This window comes from Marmota flaviventris, chromosome 3, assembly GCF_047511675.1.
Source record: "Marmota flaviventris isolate mMarFla1 chromosome 3, mMarFla1.hap1, whole genome shotgun sequence".
Taxonomy (NCBI): domain Eukaryota; kingdom Metazoa; phylum Chordata; class Mammalia; order Rodentia; family Sciuridae; genus Marmota; species Marmota flaviventris.
The window spans coordinates 176931944-176952530 of record NC_092500.1 but is presented as its reverse complement, the minus strand read 5'-3'; the positions used below and the strand labels follow the sequence as shown (position 1 = coordinate 176952530).

The 20587-nt window shown below is 43.9% G+C and overlaps 1 protein-coding gene across 1 annotated transcript in view; it reads right to left on the bottom strand.

Moving 5' to 3' along the window:
* Positions 1 to 20587, bottom strand: part of Csmd1 (CUB and Sushi multiple domains 1) — a 1338703-nt gene that overhangs the window by 400819 nt on the left and 917297 nt on the right. The window contains exon 11 of the mRNA XM_071609340.1: positions 374 to 477. Within this exon, the coding sequence (XP_071465441.1) occupies positions 374 to 477 (104 nt within the window). The remainder of the gene's footprint in view (positions 1 to 373; positions 478 to 20587) is intronic.

The following is a 20587-nucleotide window of genomic DNA, read 5'->3' as shown; positions in this document are numbered from 1 at the left end:
TCCAGCATGCAAGGGTTTCTGGAGAACGTTATTCCAAAAACCATGTCTACTTCCAAAAGCACCTGATAACATAAAACCACGGGGAAGCGCAAAGAGAGAGGCCGAGGGAGGCGTTGAGTGCAAAAACTCGTATTTCCACCTTTTGCCTTCTCTGTGTGTACTCTTTGTTTGCTATAAACATATTTCTTTTTTTAATTTTGGAAAAACAGTTGATAAAGTTAAAACAATCTGCCAGTAGTTCTTCTGCAAAGTCCCGCGGGAGGCCGTTAGGCAGCCAGCTCCGCACTGTGCAGCACCTGAAGTGGAGCCCCGAGCACGCCCGCGTTTGCCATGCAATGCCATATTTACAGGAGAAGAAAAAGGACATACTCACACATACAAGACGGATCTGGTGTCCCCCACCTTCCCGGCGTCCCCTACTGTCAGGGTGTCGTACCCTCTTTCCAACTCAAACTCTTCAAAGGCGAGCTTGATGACCTGGATGCAAAGCACAGACAGTTACTGAGCAGAGGGAGCTTCCGCCACTCTTCATGCTGCACACGCAGCTCTAGACCAGAGTTCCCTCCTTAATGCCAATGGATTACAGATGATCTGCAAGCTTCTTTAAGTACCTGCTGGGATAATTGTATAAATTCTAGTGTCTTTAATTAGCAGAAATTTATAGAATTCTAAATTTCTATTTCTTCCAAGTTATTTATTCCTCGCTATAAAATGAAGTTTAACCATGACCATACTTTAAGTCAATATCCAGCAAATATCTATTTTAAAATTTAGGTTGTTTAGACTAACCACACAACATATGATCAAAAGAGACATTGATTGCAGTTAATAAGGCATGTTTTGAGGACACCAAGAACACCCCATGTCAATGTTTTTAATGTGATTTAATTTTTCACTATGAACTTTTTATCAAAAGGTCTTTCTGACTCCAAGTTGCCCCGACAACTCATTGCTTACAAAGCCTTGAAGTTTATTTCTACTTTACTTTTCCTGCCTCTTGCCCCAGTACTGAGAATGCAACCTAGGACCTCATGTGTGCTAGGCAAGTGCTCTACCCCGAGCCTCTTTATCTACATACACATTAAAAAACTCTGTAGGTCACAGGAAACTTTCCCCCGAAAGGAAAAAAAAATGTTTGTTGACTCATATTGTGAGTAAAGAGAGAGACAGCCAGCACTATCCTGAAATTAGTCTAGAACACTGAGTACCACGGTTTAGAAGGAAGAGAAATAGATCATGTTAGATAAGTGGTAGATGATAGAGGGATGATATGTGGATAAATAAATAGATGATGGATAGATGATGGATGGATAGGCTATACAGAGATGGAGGATATGTAATAGGAGGGTAGATGATGAATGATTGTTGATAGATGTAAGATAGACAGATGTCAGATAGACGGACGGGTGGAAGAGAAACAGACATACAGGGCAGGAGGAAGACAGGAGGAAGGAATGGAAACGCACAACTCGTAATGTTGGAAGCACATTTTGGGAGCTATTTCTGCGTAAAGCTGAAACTTGGAAGCTTACCCCTCAAGTCTCTGTCTGTTAAACTTGGCAGGAGAGAGAAGGTGATAACACGGAATGCTCATTTCAATGTGCGCAGTGTTCCCGGGGCCTGAACAGGTGCTTTTCCAATCAATGCTAATAAGGAATACATTATTTTTGGTATTTGAAATTCTAACTAAAATTAGTGACATACCCATTATAATTTGTTTTAAAAACTAGTGTTTCAAATTGCAGTGTTTATATGGATATGTCATTCTGGTGCTCTGTCAGGAAACAAGTGTGGGGTGATCACATTGCTGATCTGCATAAATCCTGAACATCACATGGAGCGCCCGGTGGCAGCTGTAGTCTGCCTTCTCTGGCGCGGTTCTGTTTAGGGGCGACCACGTCCAACTTGAGCCAGAGGGACTTCTCTAAGACCTGGCTGCCTTGCCCAGGGCCTTGACGCCAGGCTGTGACACTGCATTAGGCTTCAGGGCCCTGGGGACCAGTGCCTAACAAGTTGCAGGTTGGGCGCACCACCTCAGTGCATCTGACCCTTTCCCACTCCTCCAGGAAAGTGAAGGCTGCCGTGGGGTCTCCGCAGAGTCCAGTCTCCACACTCGGCAGTCGCCCTGGCCTACTGGACATCTGAACTCCTGGCTACTGAGGCTTGGTAGAAAGGGAAAACACAGGCTCAGGCCCCTCTATGACACCTGCAGTCTATCAAAAAATGCAGCCTTCCATAAACGTGGGATTGTGAAAGAAGTTTCTATATTTTAATTGAACTTCCCATTCAGAGAGGTAAATGAAGAGAGGCTGACAGGAAAATGCATTTTAACTTGTGGATGACATGGTGACATTTAGCCACTGGGTGTCTGTCCCTCCCACACCTAGTCTGCCCGGCCGCTGTACCCCTCAAGTCTCTGCATTGTTAAAAGTGCAAGGTGCAGATCCATTTGTCCCTACATGCTAACTTTGCACCAAAGCCTGTTCTGAGACTAAATGTAGCCATTCAGCTGGTGCAAGAGGCGTTACTGGGGTTACAGGTGTGTTCCAGGTACAAGAAGGTGGGTTGAGAAGATGAGCCATTTCAGCTGCCTGATCTACAACCCCTCCCTCTCTAGCTACCTGGAAGTACAAAACAGTATCACATGAAGGAGTGATCTTTCCTGGGTCTGCATCTCTGCCTCTGACTTAAAATTTCCTTGGACTGCTAGAAATGCATTCTATGCTTTCATGCAAAAGACATTTGGGTAAATCAAGAATAAAGCAGACGTGGTATAATGTGATGATTTTTAAATAAATTAATATTATCTGTATTTTCTTTCACTTTGGTATAGGACTTGGAAGGAAAGATTGTTACACACCAAGCATAATATGATTATGCATAGTTTTATGTAGAGCATAGTAAATTGGATACACCAGTTAAGTAGAGGTTATTTTATAGAATAAGTAAAGCCTTTAGATGCTAAAAAAAAAAAAAAAAGCCATAGTTTTGATTATTGAAGGATGCTATCTTGCTATCAGAGGGTAATTTATTTCACATAATTAGTACAAAATGAACTCTACTTTAAAAAATAAAAAAAGCCTCTAAACCAATATGCAATGTTTTCCCTTGATATCCCTCTTGATAACCCCTCTTGGAGGGTCCCCACAGTGTTTTTCCTAACTGTTCCTTACCTTTCCTAAGAAAGGAGTCGGGGGAAGGGATGTAAAGAAAGCAAGTAGGGTGGGTTTCCTTAACACCTGTGTCAACACTAAGAGGAGCACCTGGGACCTGGCAAACCTCAGGGTCCCCAGACAGGGTACACTCGCGCCATCCTAGGAAATCTAGGCACTAGACAAGGGCCCCATCGGGGGGCCTGAGGGAACTCCAGGGGTCCTCCCTGCACCGTGCCTTCTGACCACCAGGGTCTCTGCACTCCCTGTGAAGGCCAAACCCAGGGACCAGCCATGACAGCAGGGTCTCTGTTCAGAGGACCCCAGAGCTCTGAGAAAGCCACACTGTCCCCACACTCGAGGCGCCCTGCGCTCGGCAGCGCCTTGCCGAGGTCTGCGTGTTTGCGTGGTCAAGACCCACACACTGAGATGTCATCCATCCCCTGGTGGTGATAGGGTGACATGGGGCACGTGAGGACCAGGGCCCTGCCAAGGAGGCCAGAGAGACCTGGCCCTGGCAGCGTGGGAGCACCCAGCCCGCAGGTGCCCTCTGTGAACAGGAGGCAGGAGGGAAGCTACCTGGGTTCTGGAGTCCAGCTCTGGCTCTGAGAGAGCTTGACTTGTGCGGCCCCAGGTGCATTGTTACGCAGCCGAGCTCCTTACAGGAGCAGCAGAGTCCACTCCCAGGAGGGCCCAGGAGGGTCCAGGAGGGCCCAGGAGTGCTGGGCTGACAAGGAAGTTCCCAAAGGAGAAGTGCAGACCACCAGGACCTCACTCCCACCCCCCTAGCCTGTGGGACGGCTGAACCGCCTCGTGCAACCGGTTTGGCAGAGCCCTGGGCTGTGCCCGTGGACAGACCTGGAGACAGAGTGGGTCAGTGAGATGTTGCCATGACTTTTTTTGGTTGCTTTATTTTGTCTTTCTATCAGTCTTAAGTTCACCCTGTATGTTTTCAGAACTTCTCTCTAGAAACATGCTTCAAATTGTAGAAGGTACTGTCGTATTCACCCACGGCAACATTCCTGGTGTCCATCTGTTTCTGAAGGCCATGAGCTGACTACTCTGCTCCGGGTCTCCGTGCTGCCTGGCTTTTGAGGTGGCATTTTTATCCCTACTGTTCATTATAATTCTTAACATAGCTATTTTCAGGTAACTGAGAGATCATCACAAAATGTTCTTAGAAACATAGCGAAATTTCATCTTCCTTTTCAATCTATAATAAACCCATGAATCCACGTTGGCTAGGAACATGGACATGTACATACCCTCTGCCAAGTGAACAGACCATTAGTGCATTGATTCTGTGTAGAAAAGCCAGCCTAATTCCATAAATAATAGGCTTCACAAGTTTTCTTGCAATGACACAGTATGAAGAACTCACGCACACACACCCCTAAGTGTCTGTAGCTCTTCCCTAAAACCCATGCAAGAGTCTCCTGGTATTTCATCATCTTTTTAATTGTAAATCAGGAGACCAATGAAATGCTGTACTGAATATGTTGGAAATCCAAGCTTAAAGCTCACATTTCTCTGAGAACCGCCGATTACTTCAGTGAGCGACGCTGAAATAAGAATGTGACTGTGGATATAGTCACAACGTGAGCAGGTCATTACAAAAACAGTCATAATAATTAGAGGCAGGGAAAGGAGTTACTGAAAAGCCCCAGTATTCCTTGAAATGCTACTGGGAGCAGATCCTCAAGAACAGAACTTGCCCCAGCAGGACCCCATGTCACTCCCACACCAGTGCCGCCAGTCCTGCATCAACGGTCCGGCACCCACATACCGCTTTAATATTTTGGCAGTGATGAGAAAGTCATGAATTGGAAGCCAGAATATTAACCTCATATTATTTTGGTGCCTAAACCACATGAACAGATTTGAAACTACACTAATGCACTCGCAGACTGAATGGCTAAAACCACATGCGATATTTTCAAGAAAAGCACAGATTGTTTATCTATTATTTTCCATCGAACTATGATGAGAATCATAAGTAAACAGCTATTATCACTGTCCTCAGCCTGCTTATAGTAAATGTGGAAACATAATTCTGTATACTTTACTGAAAACATATCAGGATGCTACACATAATAAATGAACATCATCTTAGTTTTTAAAATAAGAAATTAGAAAATTTTCAAAATAAGAAAAGTTATGTCAGGTCCTGAGTAACTCCCAAGCTGTTAATTCTAAATGTGTACTAGACACCTTTTGATGTAATATCGAGGGGTGTCTAAAAGTCATGTCTAAAATTCTCTCTCTTGAATTTCCAAAAGAGAAATCTGGCACCCTTATCTCCCTAACTAATTCCTCTCCCAAACTTTCTGTCCTTCAACCAGCACCTCCTAGCCTAGCACATAGGCACACCAGCTCTTTTAAGCACTATTCACACAAGTGAAAATATGGATTCAGCCTAAGTGTGCATCAATCGATTAATGGATGATGAAATGTGGTATATATACATAGTGCAATACTATTTAGCCATAAAGAGTCAGTTGTGACAACACAGAGGGTCCTGTAGGACATTATGCTAAGTGAATTCAGCAGACACAGAAAATCAAAGGTCTCATGATCTCACTAGTGTAGAAAGCAAAAGGGTTGGTCTCAAAGAAGGTTGAGTGTTAGCCTCGTGTGCCTGGGTAGAGGGCTGGGGAGAAGTTGGTCAGAGGAGACAAGGGTTGGTTAGAGGATTAGAAGCAAGATTTCTGGTACGAGCTTTCTCTTTTGAAGTTCAGAAAGTGTGAACGTGGCTTTTAGACACCCCTCGATGTTATGTCGAGCCATGATGTCCCACAAGCATTCAGAATGCACAGTGTGGAGCTTGGGAGACACACAGGACCACGTGTAAATACGTAAGAACCACAAATTGTGGACAGTGCTGAGAGAAAGAGGACTGAGCAGGGAACCTGGGGAGACAGTGACTAGGGCTGAGGGGGCCTTGGAAGTCAAGGGACCCAGGAATGACCTATGCAGCACTAGGCAGTAGGGGAACCCCAAGATCAGCTTGTGTTGTGGGAGCTCCATGGAACTGAAGGTCTAAGAAGCAGTGAGAGTCGGTGTACCAAGTGCTGCTCAGGGGGCAAAACAGATGCAACACGAGCCCTTGGACTTGACCAGAGAGAGGATACTGGTGTCCAGGCAATGTCTGCTGAGCTGTTGTCATGGAAGACTCTGGAGTGGACCTAGGGGACTGCAGGATCAGATCTGGTGACAGGGGCTATGCAGGCCTTAGGTGATGTTCCTAGCAGGGTGAAGGGAATGGAGGGTGAGGATCCTCCAGAGGGGCTTAGTTATTTCCTTTCCTGGTTCAGAGATAAGGAAGAGTAGGCAGAGGGCAGCCAGAGGGACTCCAGGGCCTGCTATGAGAGTGACCTGCTGCTCAAACTTGGTACGAATGCAAATACTCCCTTCATCATGATGAGCTTGGAGAGGGGCCCTGTGGTGTGCAGGACCCAGGCTGGAGTCCCACCGGGAGCAGCTGGTGGAGCACGCACAGGAGGCAGAGGACCAGAGGGTCCCACGCGGGGGACACAGTCCCAGGATCTGGAAGGTCACTCTTCAGACCTTCCTGGTTTCAAAGCAGAAAGCGAAAGCATGAGAGGACCTGGGGCTTATTCTGCAGTTTTTAGTGCAAGATGTTGAACTCCAACTAAGAATCCCAGGAAAGGTCCACTGAAGTTAGAAGTCCTCTCCCCTGACTCAAGGAGACAAAGAAACCCAAACCCATCCACCCCTCTCCATCATCCTTCTCCCTGCACACAGAGGCAGGTACGCACACATGCATGCACACACACCCAGGCACAGAGGTCCCAGGCACACACACCCACACTGCACTCAGGGCACACATGCATGCACACACACCCAGACACAGAGGTCCCAGGCACACACACCCACACTGCACACAGCCACACAGGCACACTCGAGGAGGAATCATGCTCCTCCTTGAGGGTCCTTATTGACAACTCTATTTTCATTTTGCCTTTTGCGGGGAGGGCTTCATCCTTCAACTACACATGTGCTTTGGATGCGATGTGTGTGGCGGAAGCTGACAGACACCTGGTTCATTCAATCTCCAGTCAGGCATCAGGAGCAAGGGCTTTGCAAGCTGCTTCCTTGGGAGCAGACCACATCAAATCCACTTCTAGAAGTTATTAACACCGTTGCAAACACCAATGCTTCCCACAGCTAAAAAGAATTTCACACTTTCTTACTAAATGAAAATTATCAAACACTTTTTATAGATTTTACATGTTTTTTTTTTTTTTGTCTGAGTCAGGAGGGCCAGTCAGAGAACATTGGAAAAGTATAATTAATGAAATAGAGACCACCTGTCCAGAGGCATCCGCTATGCAGACTGGATGAATCCATGTCTACATTTCTCACCAAAGAACACAAGTAACTGTCATGGCTGGGGGCAAAGCAAAGTGCAGCAGTCACTTTGGAAGAGTGTGAGTCTGTTTCCTATTAAACTAAACACCCCCTACATTGCCACACACTGCTAACGAGAAGAGGTTTCATCTATGACTTCAAATATCTCTGTGTTTCTATAAAAAGTCAAAGTAACCAGCTCAGGGCAGGAAAAGTCAAGCTCAAAAAGCTGAGTCATGAGCAATCCCTGCCCAGTGCCGTAGTCTGGTGGTGTGTGGGTGGTGGGAATTCAGGGACTGGGTCCATTCCACCCTGAAGTCGCCCAGGTGGTTCCCTGGAACTTAAAGGTGGACAAACGACATCCCGGTCCCTCTGTCAATGGTCAACACATATAAATTAGAATAATTCTCTATGCATGGCCTCTACTAGGAGAGAATTCTTCAAGACGGTGAATGGATTCCCCCTGGACATGAGCCACGAGAAGACTAGGCTCTACTGCCTGGCTCCCTTCTCTCAGCCCACCTGTTGCTAGAAAGTGGCATAAAAACCGAAAGAATAAGCACAGTCACACTGAAGCCAGAGGGGATCCAGCCATTGCTCGTCCTCAGGGAAGACCTGGAGGCACATGGACACCACAAGCAGGCCCTGGTCCCCAGGGAGTGCCAGGATGGGCCACGTGCAGGACCCCACAGGCATGGGATCAAGGCAAGCTGTGCCCACTGCTGTCCCACTGGGATCCTTCACAGGAGTCGTGCCACAGCTGCCAGGCTGAGTCGCCTTCTGCCACCAACTTGAGGGATTCTGCTTTTTCAAACCTCGTAAGTCTTCAGGACCAACTGAACTCATCTCTCTCTGAGTCAGCAATTCTGAATTCCAAATCTGTCCAGTAATAGTCTTAATTTTGAACTTTCATGGACAACCTTCCCTCTGCACCCACCCCTTCTGTACTTCAGTAGTGTTATGTCTCTCTTTTGCACAGATGACAATGAAAACATCAGAAATAAGAAATCCCTCAGGCAAAAATCATCAAAAACGCCCGGGACATTGTCAGGGATATAGAATATTTACAGAAAAACAGTTAAGATTAGCCAGATCACCAGGGAAAGCAAATGAACTAACAGCAGTAATGGACGAATCTTAAAATAATCCTGCTGCATAAAATGAGAAACAAAGCCAGTGAGATATTCAAGAGGATTAACCCCTGAAACAAAGCAATGAAGAATCATGAGCAGAACTCACAAAATTATTAAAATATGTCCTCAGATATATGAAAGAAGGAAGAACACTTATTAAAAATGAGAGACTGGGAATTTAAAAATGACAACACAATAACTGCTCAAGAATGAATCAGAACATCATTAGATATGGTAAAATTGGAAATTAACATTTACATCAATCAACCAAAGATGTGTGGAGTAACGTAGCTGGAACTCTGGCAGAATAAAGGATGCAAGGATGGCAAGAGAAAATTGTAGATCTCTGGATAAAAGCAGAAGATATTGAAATTTGTCAAGAAATAACAAAGGCTGTAGAATCAATAATTAGAGAAATAAGGGAAGATGCATTTTGAGAACTCATTAAAGAGTTGAGAACAGAGATTAAAAGTGTTTCATTATATCCCATGTTAACAAAGAATAGCTGTGAGAGAATTGTAAGAATAAATCATCTCACAGAGCCATTAGACTCTAAGAAAATCAGAAGAGGGGAGACTGAAGATGGCAAGCCACAGGAAGGCTGCATTCCCAGCTGATCTGAGACTGGGGATCCCAGCAGCGGAGTCCCACCCCTCGAGAGGTGGGTGACAGAGGGGTTCCACCAAAACTCAATATTGGACAGGCAGAGGGTCTTTGAGACTCAGAAACTTGGGTGCATTGAATGAAGAACGAAGACTCCCTTGAGCTGAGCCCACTGTGGCAGCAGCAGTGATAGAGGACAGACAGACACCCAGACAGACGCAGGAGGGAAAAACCTGAGATCAGAGAAGTTGCCTGAGCTCAGCCAGTCCAGAGGCTGCGCGGTGCACTGGGGCTTGACAAGTGCTGCCCCCAACTTGCCCTGGAGACAGCCATGCTGCAGCTGCTGCTGTGGAGCTGGGGGACATCAGAAAAACACTGTCACTCTGTCCCGGCAGGTGCTTCCCAGGTGGCCTAAGGTGTTCCTAGATCCTGGGAGAAACAGGTACAGAGAAGATTGTACCCAGGGGGTCAATCGGGAAAGTGAAGGGGAGCCCAACACACTTCCTCTTCTGAGTCTGGTGGCTTATGTGGCGACATGAAGCAGGTCATATATCTGAACAGGCGGGTGTGGACATACTCAGGGACTAAGCTGTGGAAGGCTGTGTCCATGGGAGCAGAGGGAGTGAGGAATGTCTCCCCTGATCTGTGAGTAGAACTCCTGGAAGCCTCCTGAGGTGCAGACTCCTGACAGAATGGCAAGGGCAGGACCCTAGGGATGTGCTGGTCTGATCTTTCCAGGGCAGACACCTCCCACAAAGCCCCTGAGCCTGAGGAGACTGAGCCCCACCACAGGAAGTCCCCTTCTGGAACTCGGCTGCAGCCCCCACTGGGGTGTGGGATCCCCTCTGTCTTCACAGACAGAACTGCAGCTGACAGCACTTCCCGCTCCGCCCTGCCTCATTCTGCTGAGAAGCTGAGGACTATTTCAACCAGCTGCAGGTTCAGGCCATTCCAACTGAGAGCTCAGAGGGCAACCGAAAAGGGGGAAGGGGTTCGCAGCCCCAGTCCTTGTCCTTGTTCTCAGTCCGTAGCTCAAGGAGATGAGAAAGACAGTGGCCATAGGCAGTGCCCATCCTTCTCACCCACTGTTTTGACTAGTTCAATGGAGACGATTCCTTCATCTCTCAGCAATCTTTTGCCCTTTGTGTGTGTTCTTGCTGTGCTGAGTGATAAATGGAAACCCATGCTTGGCCTTATTTGTTTCTTATTTTTAGCATTTTTTTTCATGAAGTTGTTTTCCCTGCCTTGTCTTTGAGGGTCAGCGTCTTGGGTTTGTGTATCTTGGTTGGTTTTGTTCTGTTTTCATTTGTTTGTTTCTTGCTTCTCTTGTCTGCAATACTCCTGCTAATGCCCAAATTCTCTTCTTCTCTATCTTCTTTTACTTTGTTTGTCCTATTTTTCTCCTCCTTCTTTACAACCATCACCTATTACATTTCTTCAGCATTCTCTTTTCCTTTTTAGAATTATAAACTCTTTTCTGCCTTATCATCACATTTTATTTTCCCTTAATTAACTGTATTTTTTACCATCTTTTAAAACTAATTGGTTTCTATAACTCCTGCTTCCACTCCTCAGCTGTTTTAATTACTAGTGTTGAGGATGACATAATTGGCACCTGTTCTCTGCTTTAATGACAGATATCGTGCTTGATTACTTGTTGTTTTTGCTTTGAGGGTCATTTGGAAAACGCTGACCCCACAATTTCTTTTCTTTCTTTTTTTTGTGTGCCAATTAACATTGTAAGTGTCATTGTAGGAACCAAATGCTGTACATAGTTTGCATTGGTTGGTGCTTTTTCCCCCTCCATTCTGTGAGGTGCTGGGAACCTATAGGGACACTACAGTTTGCAGGATAGAGACTCTGCTGTTGAACTTAACTCAACCAAAAGAGAGCACAGCATGCTCCACACACAAATTGATGACACACAGTCCTCAGCTACACTTTAACACAAAAACTAGAAGAGATGAAAATCCAAACTAATGACTAGATTGCAAGTAGAAATGACTATGAGTGGGCCCTCAGGTCCAACCCACGCACATCCACAGCTGTAGCAAAACTAGAGAATTAATACAAAGACTATGCAAATATCTATGCATATCACATCTACAAGGGGTTTTGATCTAGATCACCCTAGGACACTTTAGCAAATAAGGACTGTATCCTTAAAAGGTCCACACATAAGAGTGGAAGAGAAATCCATTCCAACAGACACACAGTTGTAGCTCAGTTGTAGAGCACTAGCCTAGCATGTGTGGGGCACCAGGTTTGATCCTCAGCACTGCATTAAACAAATAATAAATAAATAAAAATTTTAAACAACAACAAAACCTCTCAAACTCATGAAGTAGTATAAATCAAATGTGCATAAATGACATCTATAAAATATTTTATTCAACAAAAGCTAAATAAACTCTCTTCTCATCAGTTCATGAAACTTTCTCCAAAATAGCCCATAATTTAGGTCATAAAGGGACTCTCAGGAAATAAAAAAATGATATAATTTCTTGCATTTTATTGGATCATTATGGAATAAATTTAGAGATCAACAAGACCAAACTCTACAGATACTATTTAAACACCTGGAGATTGAACAATACTCTTTTGAATGATGAATAGATGATAGAAGAAATCAGGGGAGACATCAAATAATTTTTAGACTCTAGTGAAAACACAAACCAGAAACTTGGGACACTATGAAGACAGTTCTAAGAGAAAAGTTTTTACCTACGAATGCCTCTACAAGAAAATCAGAAAGATCCCAAATAGACTAATGATACATCTCAAGGCCCTTGAAAAAAATTTAAAAATAATTTCAAAACCCATAGAAGGAAGTAAATGATTAATATCAGAGTTAAAATCAATGAAATTAATAGTAAAAAAGAAAAATACAAAAACCCAAATAAACAAAACATTTTTTTGAAAAAGTAAATAAGATTGATGAGTCCTTAGCCAATCTAATCAAGAGAAAGCAAAGACCCGCATTAATAAAATTGAAGATGAGAAAGGAGAAGTCACAACAGACATCACAGAAATCATTACAACAAAGAAATGCACAGGACCAGATGGGTTCTCAGGTGAATTCTACCAGACCTTTAAAAATGAACTAACGCCCATACTTCTCAAATTATTCCACTAAATATCAAGGAATGGAACACTTCCAAACTCATTCCATGAAGTGAATATCACACTCATGCCAAAACTAGATAAAGTCACATAAAGAAAAAAAAAAAAAAACAATACAAAACCAAAAACTAGAGACCAAATATCCCTGATAAACTCAGATGAAAAAAATACTTAATATAAAATGTTATCAAATTTTGTTAAACAATATATTTAAAAAATTATACACCATGACCAAGTTGGTTTTGTTCCAGAGATGCAAGGATGGTTTAATATATTCAAATTATTAAATTTAATCCAGAACCTAAACAAAATCAAGGACAAAAATCATTTAGCCATCTCAATAAATGTAAAGATGGTCTTTGACAAAGCTCAACACCTATTCATGAAAAAATACTGAAGGTACCAGGGACAGAAGAGATACAGCTCAACATCACAAAGGATATATAGTGAAAAAACCCAATTTTTTTTCCTCATATTAAATGGGGAAAAATGAAATACTTCTTTTAAAATCTGGGACAAGAATACCTACTTTTAGCACTCCTATTTAATTTAGTGCTAGAAATTCTAGCCAGAACAATTAGGCAAGGGAAAAAAATAAATGGAATAAAAATAGGAAGAAAGAAGACAAACTGTCACTACAGATGATGTGATTCTGTACCTAGAAGATCCATAAAACTCCACCAAAGGACTGCTAGAGCTAATAAACAAATTAGTAACAGATCACAAAATCAACAGCTGTCTGGGCAGGGTAGTACATGCACAAAATCCAAGTGACTCGGGAGGCTGAGGCACGAGGATCTCAATTTCAAAGCCATCCTCAGAAACTGAGTGAGACCCTGACAACTGAGTGAGACCCTGTCTCAAAATAAAATGTTTTCCTAATCGGCTGGGGATGTGGCTCACTGGTTAAGCAAATCCTGGGTTAAACTCTGGTACAGAAAAAAACAAAAAAATCAATAGCTTTCCTATACATCAATAACAAATCTGCTGAGAAAGAAATCATGAAACAATTCCATTCACAATAGTCTCGAAATAAAATAAAGTAAAATATAAAAGAAAAAAATTGAAGACGACCTCAGAAGATGTTAACTCTTCCCATGTTCATGGGAAATTGTTAAAATTATCATACTATCAAAAGCAATATACAGATTCAATACAATCCCATCAAAGCAACAATGATATTCTTCAGAGAACTAGATAAAACAGTCCTTAATTTCATTTGGAAGAATAAAAGACCCAGAACAGCCAAAGGAATTTTATGCCAAAAAAGCAATGCAATCATAAAACCTGACTTCGAATTATGTTACAGATCTACAGAAACAAAGACCTGCATGGTATGGCATTAAAATAGACCAATGGTACAGAATAGAAGACACAGACCCACAGCTGTGTAGACTCATCTGATCCTTGACAAAGGAACCATAAACATACATTAGAGAGAAGACAGCCTCTTTCACAAATGTTGCTGGGGTAGCTGGTTATCCATACTTAGAAGAATCAAACTGTACCCATATCTCTTGCTCTGCACAAAAATCAACTTGAAATGGATCAAAAAACTGGGATGTACACCAGAAACTATGCAACTTTTAGGAGAAAGTTGTGGGTCAACACTATATCTTGTAACAACTTGTAACACAGGCAATGACTTTCTCAATAGGACCCATAAAGCTCAGGAAATAATGCCAACTGTTAATAAATGGGATGGCTTCCAATTAAAAAGCTTCACAGCAAAGGAAATAACTAGAAATGTGAAGGGAGAATGTACAGAATGGAAGAAAATATTTCCTAGCTAGTCTTCTGACCGAGAATTAATATCTAAAATATATAAAGAGTTCAAAAAATTTTATCAAAAAATCAAATAATCCAATTAATAAATGGGCAGATGAACTAAACAGACACTCTCAAAAGTAAAAATACAATGTCCAACAAACACCTGAAGAAATGCTCCACATCATTAGCAATTAGGGAAATGTAAATCAAAACCACATTGAGATTTCATCTCATACCAGTCAGAATGGCAGTCATCAAGAAAAAAATAATAAATGCTGGAGAGGATGTGGAGAAAAAGGAGCCTTTTTACACTTGTGGTTGGATTGTGAGTTAGTAAAAACACCCTGGAAGTCAGTATGGAGCTATCATGTGACCCAGCTACAGCACTCCTGGGTGTTGATCCTGAAGAATCAGCCGTGATACCAAGTGATACAGGATGTCCGTGTTTCAGCAGCACAATTCACAAGGGCTAAATGGTGGAACCAGTCTAGGTGTCATCAATGGATAAATGGATGAAAAAATGTGGTATATATACACAGTAGAGTTTTATTCAATCATTAAAAAAACCCTGATTTACTATGATATTTGCAGGAAAATTGATGAAACTAGAGATCATCATGTTAAGTTATATCAATAAAACTCAGAAGGTCAAAGTTTATAGGTTTTTTCCTCATACGTGGAAACTAGAGAGGTAAAGAAAGGTGGGACAAATCTCATGAAACTCAAATGGACATCAGGAGAGGAAAAGGACCAGGCATGGGTGTTGGGAAATGCTGGGGAGTTACACTGTTACAGCATGTACGTGTACAAATATGAACAACAAATTCCAACATATGTACAGCTATGATGGCTAATAAAATGTGGAAAGAGAAAAAATTAAAATGCATACCATTAAAAACAAAACAAAGGAAAATAGGAAAAATTCTATAGAAAACCCCAGAAAAATAAATGTATTATATTTGAAGAAATACAAGTCAGTTTCCTTATTTTGGTGGCGTGACAAGGCCCTAGACACAATGGAGCAGCAAGATCTCGCCCCAGACTAGCGGGAGAATGATGCGGCTGTCGGCTTGTTTGTTCAGCGAAAGGCCAAGTCGTGTAAGAAGGAAGAGGAAAGCTCTGGCGAAGCCTTCCGAGCCTTAGGTATTTCATCAACATGCTCCTTAGCTTCAGCTTGGCTGAAACACTCACTTCACACACCAAGATTGGCTTTAAGAAGCCTTTCCTAAAGGGGATTCTCTATGAGAATAAATAAAGAATGATCTAGAAAGATTCCTAAGAAAGGACAACGCGTTGACCTGACGAAATTAAAACATATTTTTCCACATTAAACAATACAGTTAGACAAATACAGAAGGGACCCCCCACACCGTGCTGAGGTTGAACCCTGTAGTGCAGAGATGGCTTCCCAGCTGGTGGCCTGCTGTAGAGCTGGTGAGAGGTGCAGGAGGTGGCAGTCAGCAGCCAGCACTGACCAAATGCAGGTGCCCACCCTGCTGCACTCCGGTGACACAGGCCACCCATGGTGGACTCCTGCAACCTGGGCTTTGTGGAGGCTGCTTAAGTCCCAGCCTCCAGTATCTTCAAGAGGAAAGGAAGCCCAGGAGAGCTCAGGTTCCACAAAGGATGGTGGAGGTGGAGGCTGGATAGTTCACCAAGAGGGGGAGGCTCAGGACAGCAAAGGACCGACAGCGCCATCACCTGCTACTGGTTGGGAAGGGACAAAGCACTCCCACCACTGAAAAGATCAAGTCCTACGCAGCTATTTTAAGCTTCCCCACTCCACTAGCTTCCATTCATCTCAATCATGTCTATAAATATCTCCACTCCACCCAAGGAATCGAGCTGGGACACTCTGATATTTCGCTTAGAAAGTGGCGGTGCATGTTCGGTGAGCTCCTGGAGTCAGAGCTCCACAGCGGGCACACCTCCAGGAGAAGAGGAGGAGGGACCATAATGAGCAGAGGGCATCCCGCAGCGGCGTCCTCTGAGAGTTTCAACTGTTGTTCTTAGGCACACACATTCGTTAGTCATTGCCATTTTTTTAGTGTCTTAAATATTTAAACATTGATATAAAATAAATAAAAAGGTATAATGTAATTATTTGATGCCAAACCAGGTGCCTTTGTCAGTTACTAAATGTGTTGGTGTCCACACTTGGCTGGTTCAGGAACCTTTGTCTGCCTGTAATTTGGCATTAATAATAAACAGTTTTATCATATGACTTTATAAGGTCCAACCAAAATCAGTATATGCCAAATGCCTACGAGCTTGGCACAGTGTCAAAGATTCATAAATGATAATTACTTTTCTTTTTAGAAAAAAAATAACAAATTTAAGAACAGAATCTACACAGGAAAAAAAATCATAATTAAAGTTATTCACAGATAAACTCAACCATGAAACATTATGGAAGCTACTTGAAATATCTAAGTAAAATTAGAAACCCTATACATCTTTTTTTAGAAGAACAAAGAAGATGTCTTTTCTTACTCATTTCATTACTAAGAATAGCTTTTAATGTAACAACAAAATAAATCTAAGAATGAAGAGATCCAGATCAATGAACTGAGACACCTATGCTGTGAGGTTTGAGAAAGTTTTTAGCTCAATGATTTATTTAATCACACATTCAATAGGTCACACATTCAATAGGTCTTAGTGTACTTCCAGCTTAGCTTTCATGGAAATTATTCTGCAAGTTTTATGATGTTACAAATACTTTCTATTAACATTGACAAAAAATGAAGTCAGTGTTCCATCTAGAACAAACGCAGGTGAACCCCCTGTAACCCTCGGCCAGAAGCTCCCCCCCAGTGCTTCTCCTACGGGGTGGGGGGGTGGGGACAGCCTCAGCTGCAGGCCTGTGCAGGAAGGCCTGGCCTGCCCGACCAGAAGCAGCCCAGGAGGAGGACCATGCAGACTTGTTCAAGGAAAAGCAAAAGATCTGAAGACTCACTCTCATCCTTAGACCTGATGAGCTCAGACGTCATAAGAATTCCTCTGCACACATCCTAGCTCTGTCACCAAATGTTGGAACTGGGGCAACATATTACGCCACGCACACCTACGCGCCAGCTTCCTCCTCTGTAACTGGGTATAAAGTTAACACCTGCTTTATAGGATTATTATGGGCATTTAAAATTAGTGTTCAATAAATAAGCTAATCCCTGGCTGGGGTTGTGGCTTAGTGGTAAAGCGCTTGCCTAGCACACGTGAGGCACTGGGTTTGATACTCAGCAGCACATACAAAAATAAATAAGATAAACAACAACAACAAAATAATAAGCTAATCCCAGTGTGTACATTAAGAAAGAGTGATTAAGTGGAAAGTGCGATATGGGTTCATTAATAGAAATGTCAAGAATGAAGAAGAACAAAGTATGATCGATGACAAAAGGTATTTCATAGGACTTTCCCACCTGAGGTCTAGTCAAGCGTGTCACGAGGCTGCCGTCCCCCACGGGTGATCTTGGACCAGTCATGGAACTGTTTCCATCCGGGTTCCCTCATCCTTAAGTGGGGCTGCTTCTCTAGCAAGACTCTGTCTAAAATTTTATTCAGCTCTGTTTTTTAACAATCCTCTTTCTACATTACAGGCATGTCTGACGTGTACACCAGCTCTAACTTGGGGACTGTATTAGCAGAAGTCACAGGACTGCACCTTATCACAGAGGAAACAGTGGATGTCTGATGGCCCTCTAGGGCACGGCTGTCCACTGCCTGAGCCTGCACAGCACCATCGGAGCAGGGCTGCTGCTTGGTGAACAGGGGTTCTGCTGCACCTCACCTCCTGGTTGGAGGCCTGCCAGCCCAGCAGTCAGGGGCAAGGTCACCTCTCCAGGGAAGAAATTACCAGCTTGGACCCACTCTGTAGTCATGGCAACAGGGAGCCGATGCCCCAGTGAAGGGATCAGGGCAGAGCTTAGCCTGCTTGGCACCTTGTCCTTTTCTACCTGTGACTTTGAACTTCCTTAGAAGGTGAAAAGGGACAGCAAATTCATCCTTATAATTCACAAATTCAAATCCTAAACCCATTTTTCCCTCTAAATTATTAAAGCATTGGAGAGGATTGAGTCAGTTCATTAGGAGAGAGAAAATCATTCTCACCTGTAAAAGAAGAGTACATATGCATGCCTTTGCCCTTCTGCATAGAATGAGGCCAGCCTCCTGGCCAGCAGTGTGGACACTGGATGAGCAGCAGGTAGTGCCTGCCACCCTCTGCGTCCTCCCCACCCCTGGGCCCACAGCTCTGAGTCCCTACACAGTTCTGCTCTGTTACTCTTGTTCTCCACCCCAAAAAGGAATGTATCTAGAGACACATTGGCCAGAGGAGTAAGGAAAACGAGTCTTTGAGGTGGACACGCTCTTTGGATGCAGACTCCACAATGTGTTTGTCATGGTCTGGGGTAAGTGACTGGCCCAGGACCCTCCAGCACAATGGCAATATCTTAAAGGGTGTAGAAAATAAGACTTCAGAAAATAATAACATTTAAGATCTTTATGCCGGTTAAATAAGGGAACACTTGATCTGGGCATGGTGGCACATGCCTGTAATCCCAGTGACTCAGGAGGCTAAAGCAGGAGGATAGGAGGTTCAACACCAGCCTCAGCAACTTAGTGAGGCCCTGGGCAAATAAGTGAGATTCATAGTTAAGCTCTGGCTTTTTGGGCCCATGGATTTTGAGGTAAGGACGTCCTCTTTTGGAGGTGGTGTATAGACCACCTCAAACCGATAACATGCCAGGTAGACAAAGTTTTATCCTGCCTTAATATCTTAGGCAGTCAAAAATATTTTTCATCCTCTCTACCAGCAAGGCAACCAGCAGCCCTGAGCATACTGTGAGCCAGGTGATGTGCTAAACACATGACAATGTTCCCTTAGTTTTTTAAGCAGTTTAATTTTCATTTATTCTTGAGGGGTCTATTTGTCTGATGGGTATACAGACTAAGTATGAGGGTGTGTTTGTTTATTTGGGGTACTCTGGATTGAACCCAGTGGTGCTCAACCACTGAGCCATATCCTTAGCCATCTTCACTTTTCATTTTGGGATAGAATCTCACTAGTTTGCTGTACGCCCTGGCACAGCAGTCCACACTGCTGCCTTGCTCCTTCAAGACACCGAGTCTCGCAGCAGTGGCCATTTCTCACGTCGCTGTCCACTCAGCCGCTAACCCAGCGGTCATCCATTCACCCTTCCAACACACACCCATGGTCCTCAGCACCAAAGGCACCGTGCACAGGAATGCAGGTGGGCAAGTCCAATCCCGTGCCTGGAGAGCCTCCGTCTGAGGGGAGACCAGTGGAGAATGATGGACTGTGGTACTCAGGTTTGCCCTGGGTGACAGTCTGAGGCTGTGGGCAAGACAAAGGGGGTGCAGAATTCAGCCTGTAAAACTGCATATGGGAAAAAATTCCAAAATATAATATGAAAAGAACAGGGGATTTTTTTTTTTCCTTAAAATTTGACTTTCAACAAAAACATACATTCCATGAAGATAGATCACACATTACATTAACTTTTAAATGAGTGAGTGGAGACATCTTGGGTGTTTTCTGTGAAGAGCTGTGACTTGAGGCATGGACTCAGTCCCTCATGGCTGCGCCTTCCTGGGAACTGCCCGTGTGGAGGGGCAGGTCAGGATGGCCCAGTTGCTATGGTAATGCCTGGCCACAGGAGGCTACATGTGAAGGAACACAGCTGTGTCTGTTGGAATCTGAGCTCGGGCACCACCTCCAGGGGTAGAGAACTCTGGCCATAACAAGGTGGCCTCAACGGCTCACTGGTTTCTCTGCATCCCTTAAGCCTGTCTGCTTTGCTAAAACCTTTTCCCGGATAATGAGAAACCTGTACAATAACATGCTGAACTGGCTCTGGGTCAGTGGAACTCGACCAGGGCGTGGCTCCCTCCTGGCCAGCCTTTTCTCTCCATGTGAGTCTGCTTGTCTTTTCTTCACCCCCGTGGCCCCTCTGGTCTCTGAATTAAGGGCCATGCTGGTCACGGCTGTTTCCCTCTCAGATTCTTTCCAGGGAAATTGATGTGGTCAGAGTGACTTTTGGCATTTAGAAGCTGAACCTGAGGAAGAGGTTCTCCTTGTGGCTGAGGAGACCAGGAGAAGATGTGTGTCACCCACGGTGTCCTACCACTGAGCACTGAGGGTGAGCGGATGTGCTGCCAATGGAACTTGCTCAGGAGGAGGAGTCGGATGTTAATGAAAGGCCCAGTCTCCGCCAGTCTCACTTCCTGTTTGACTACAGATGTGGTCATGTTCTTGTCCACATGTCCTGTAGCTCTGTTGGTCTAGATGGTCAGCATAGTTTCACCCCGTGTCTCCCCGGCCAGCCATGAAATGCAGGGAGTAAACCCCCACTCATGCTTATTGTTCCAGAAAACACGTGGTGAAGCTTCTTGCTGAGCCACCACCATCTAAGA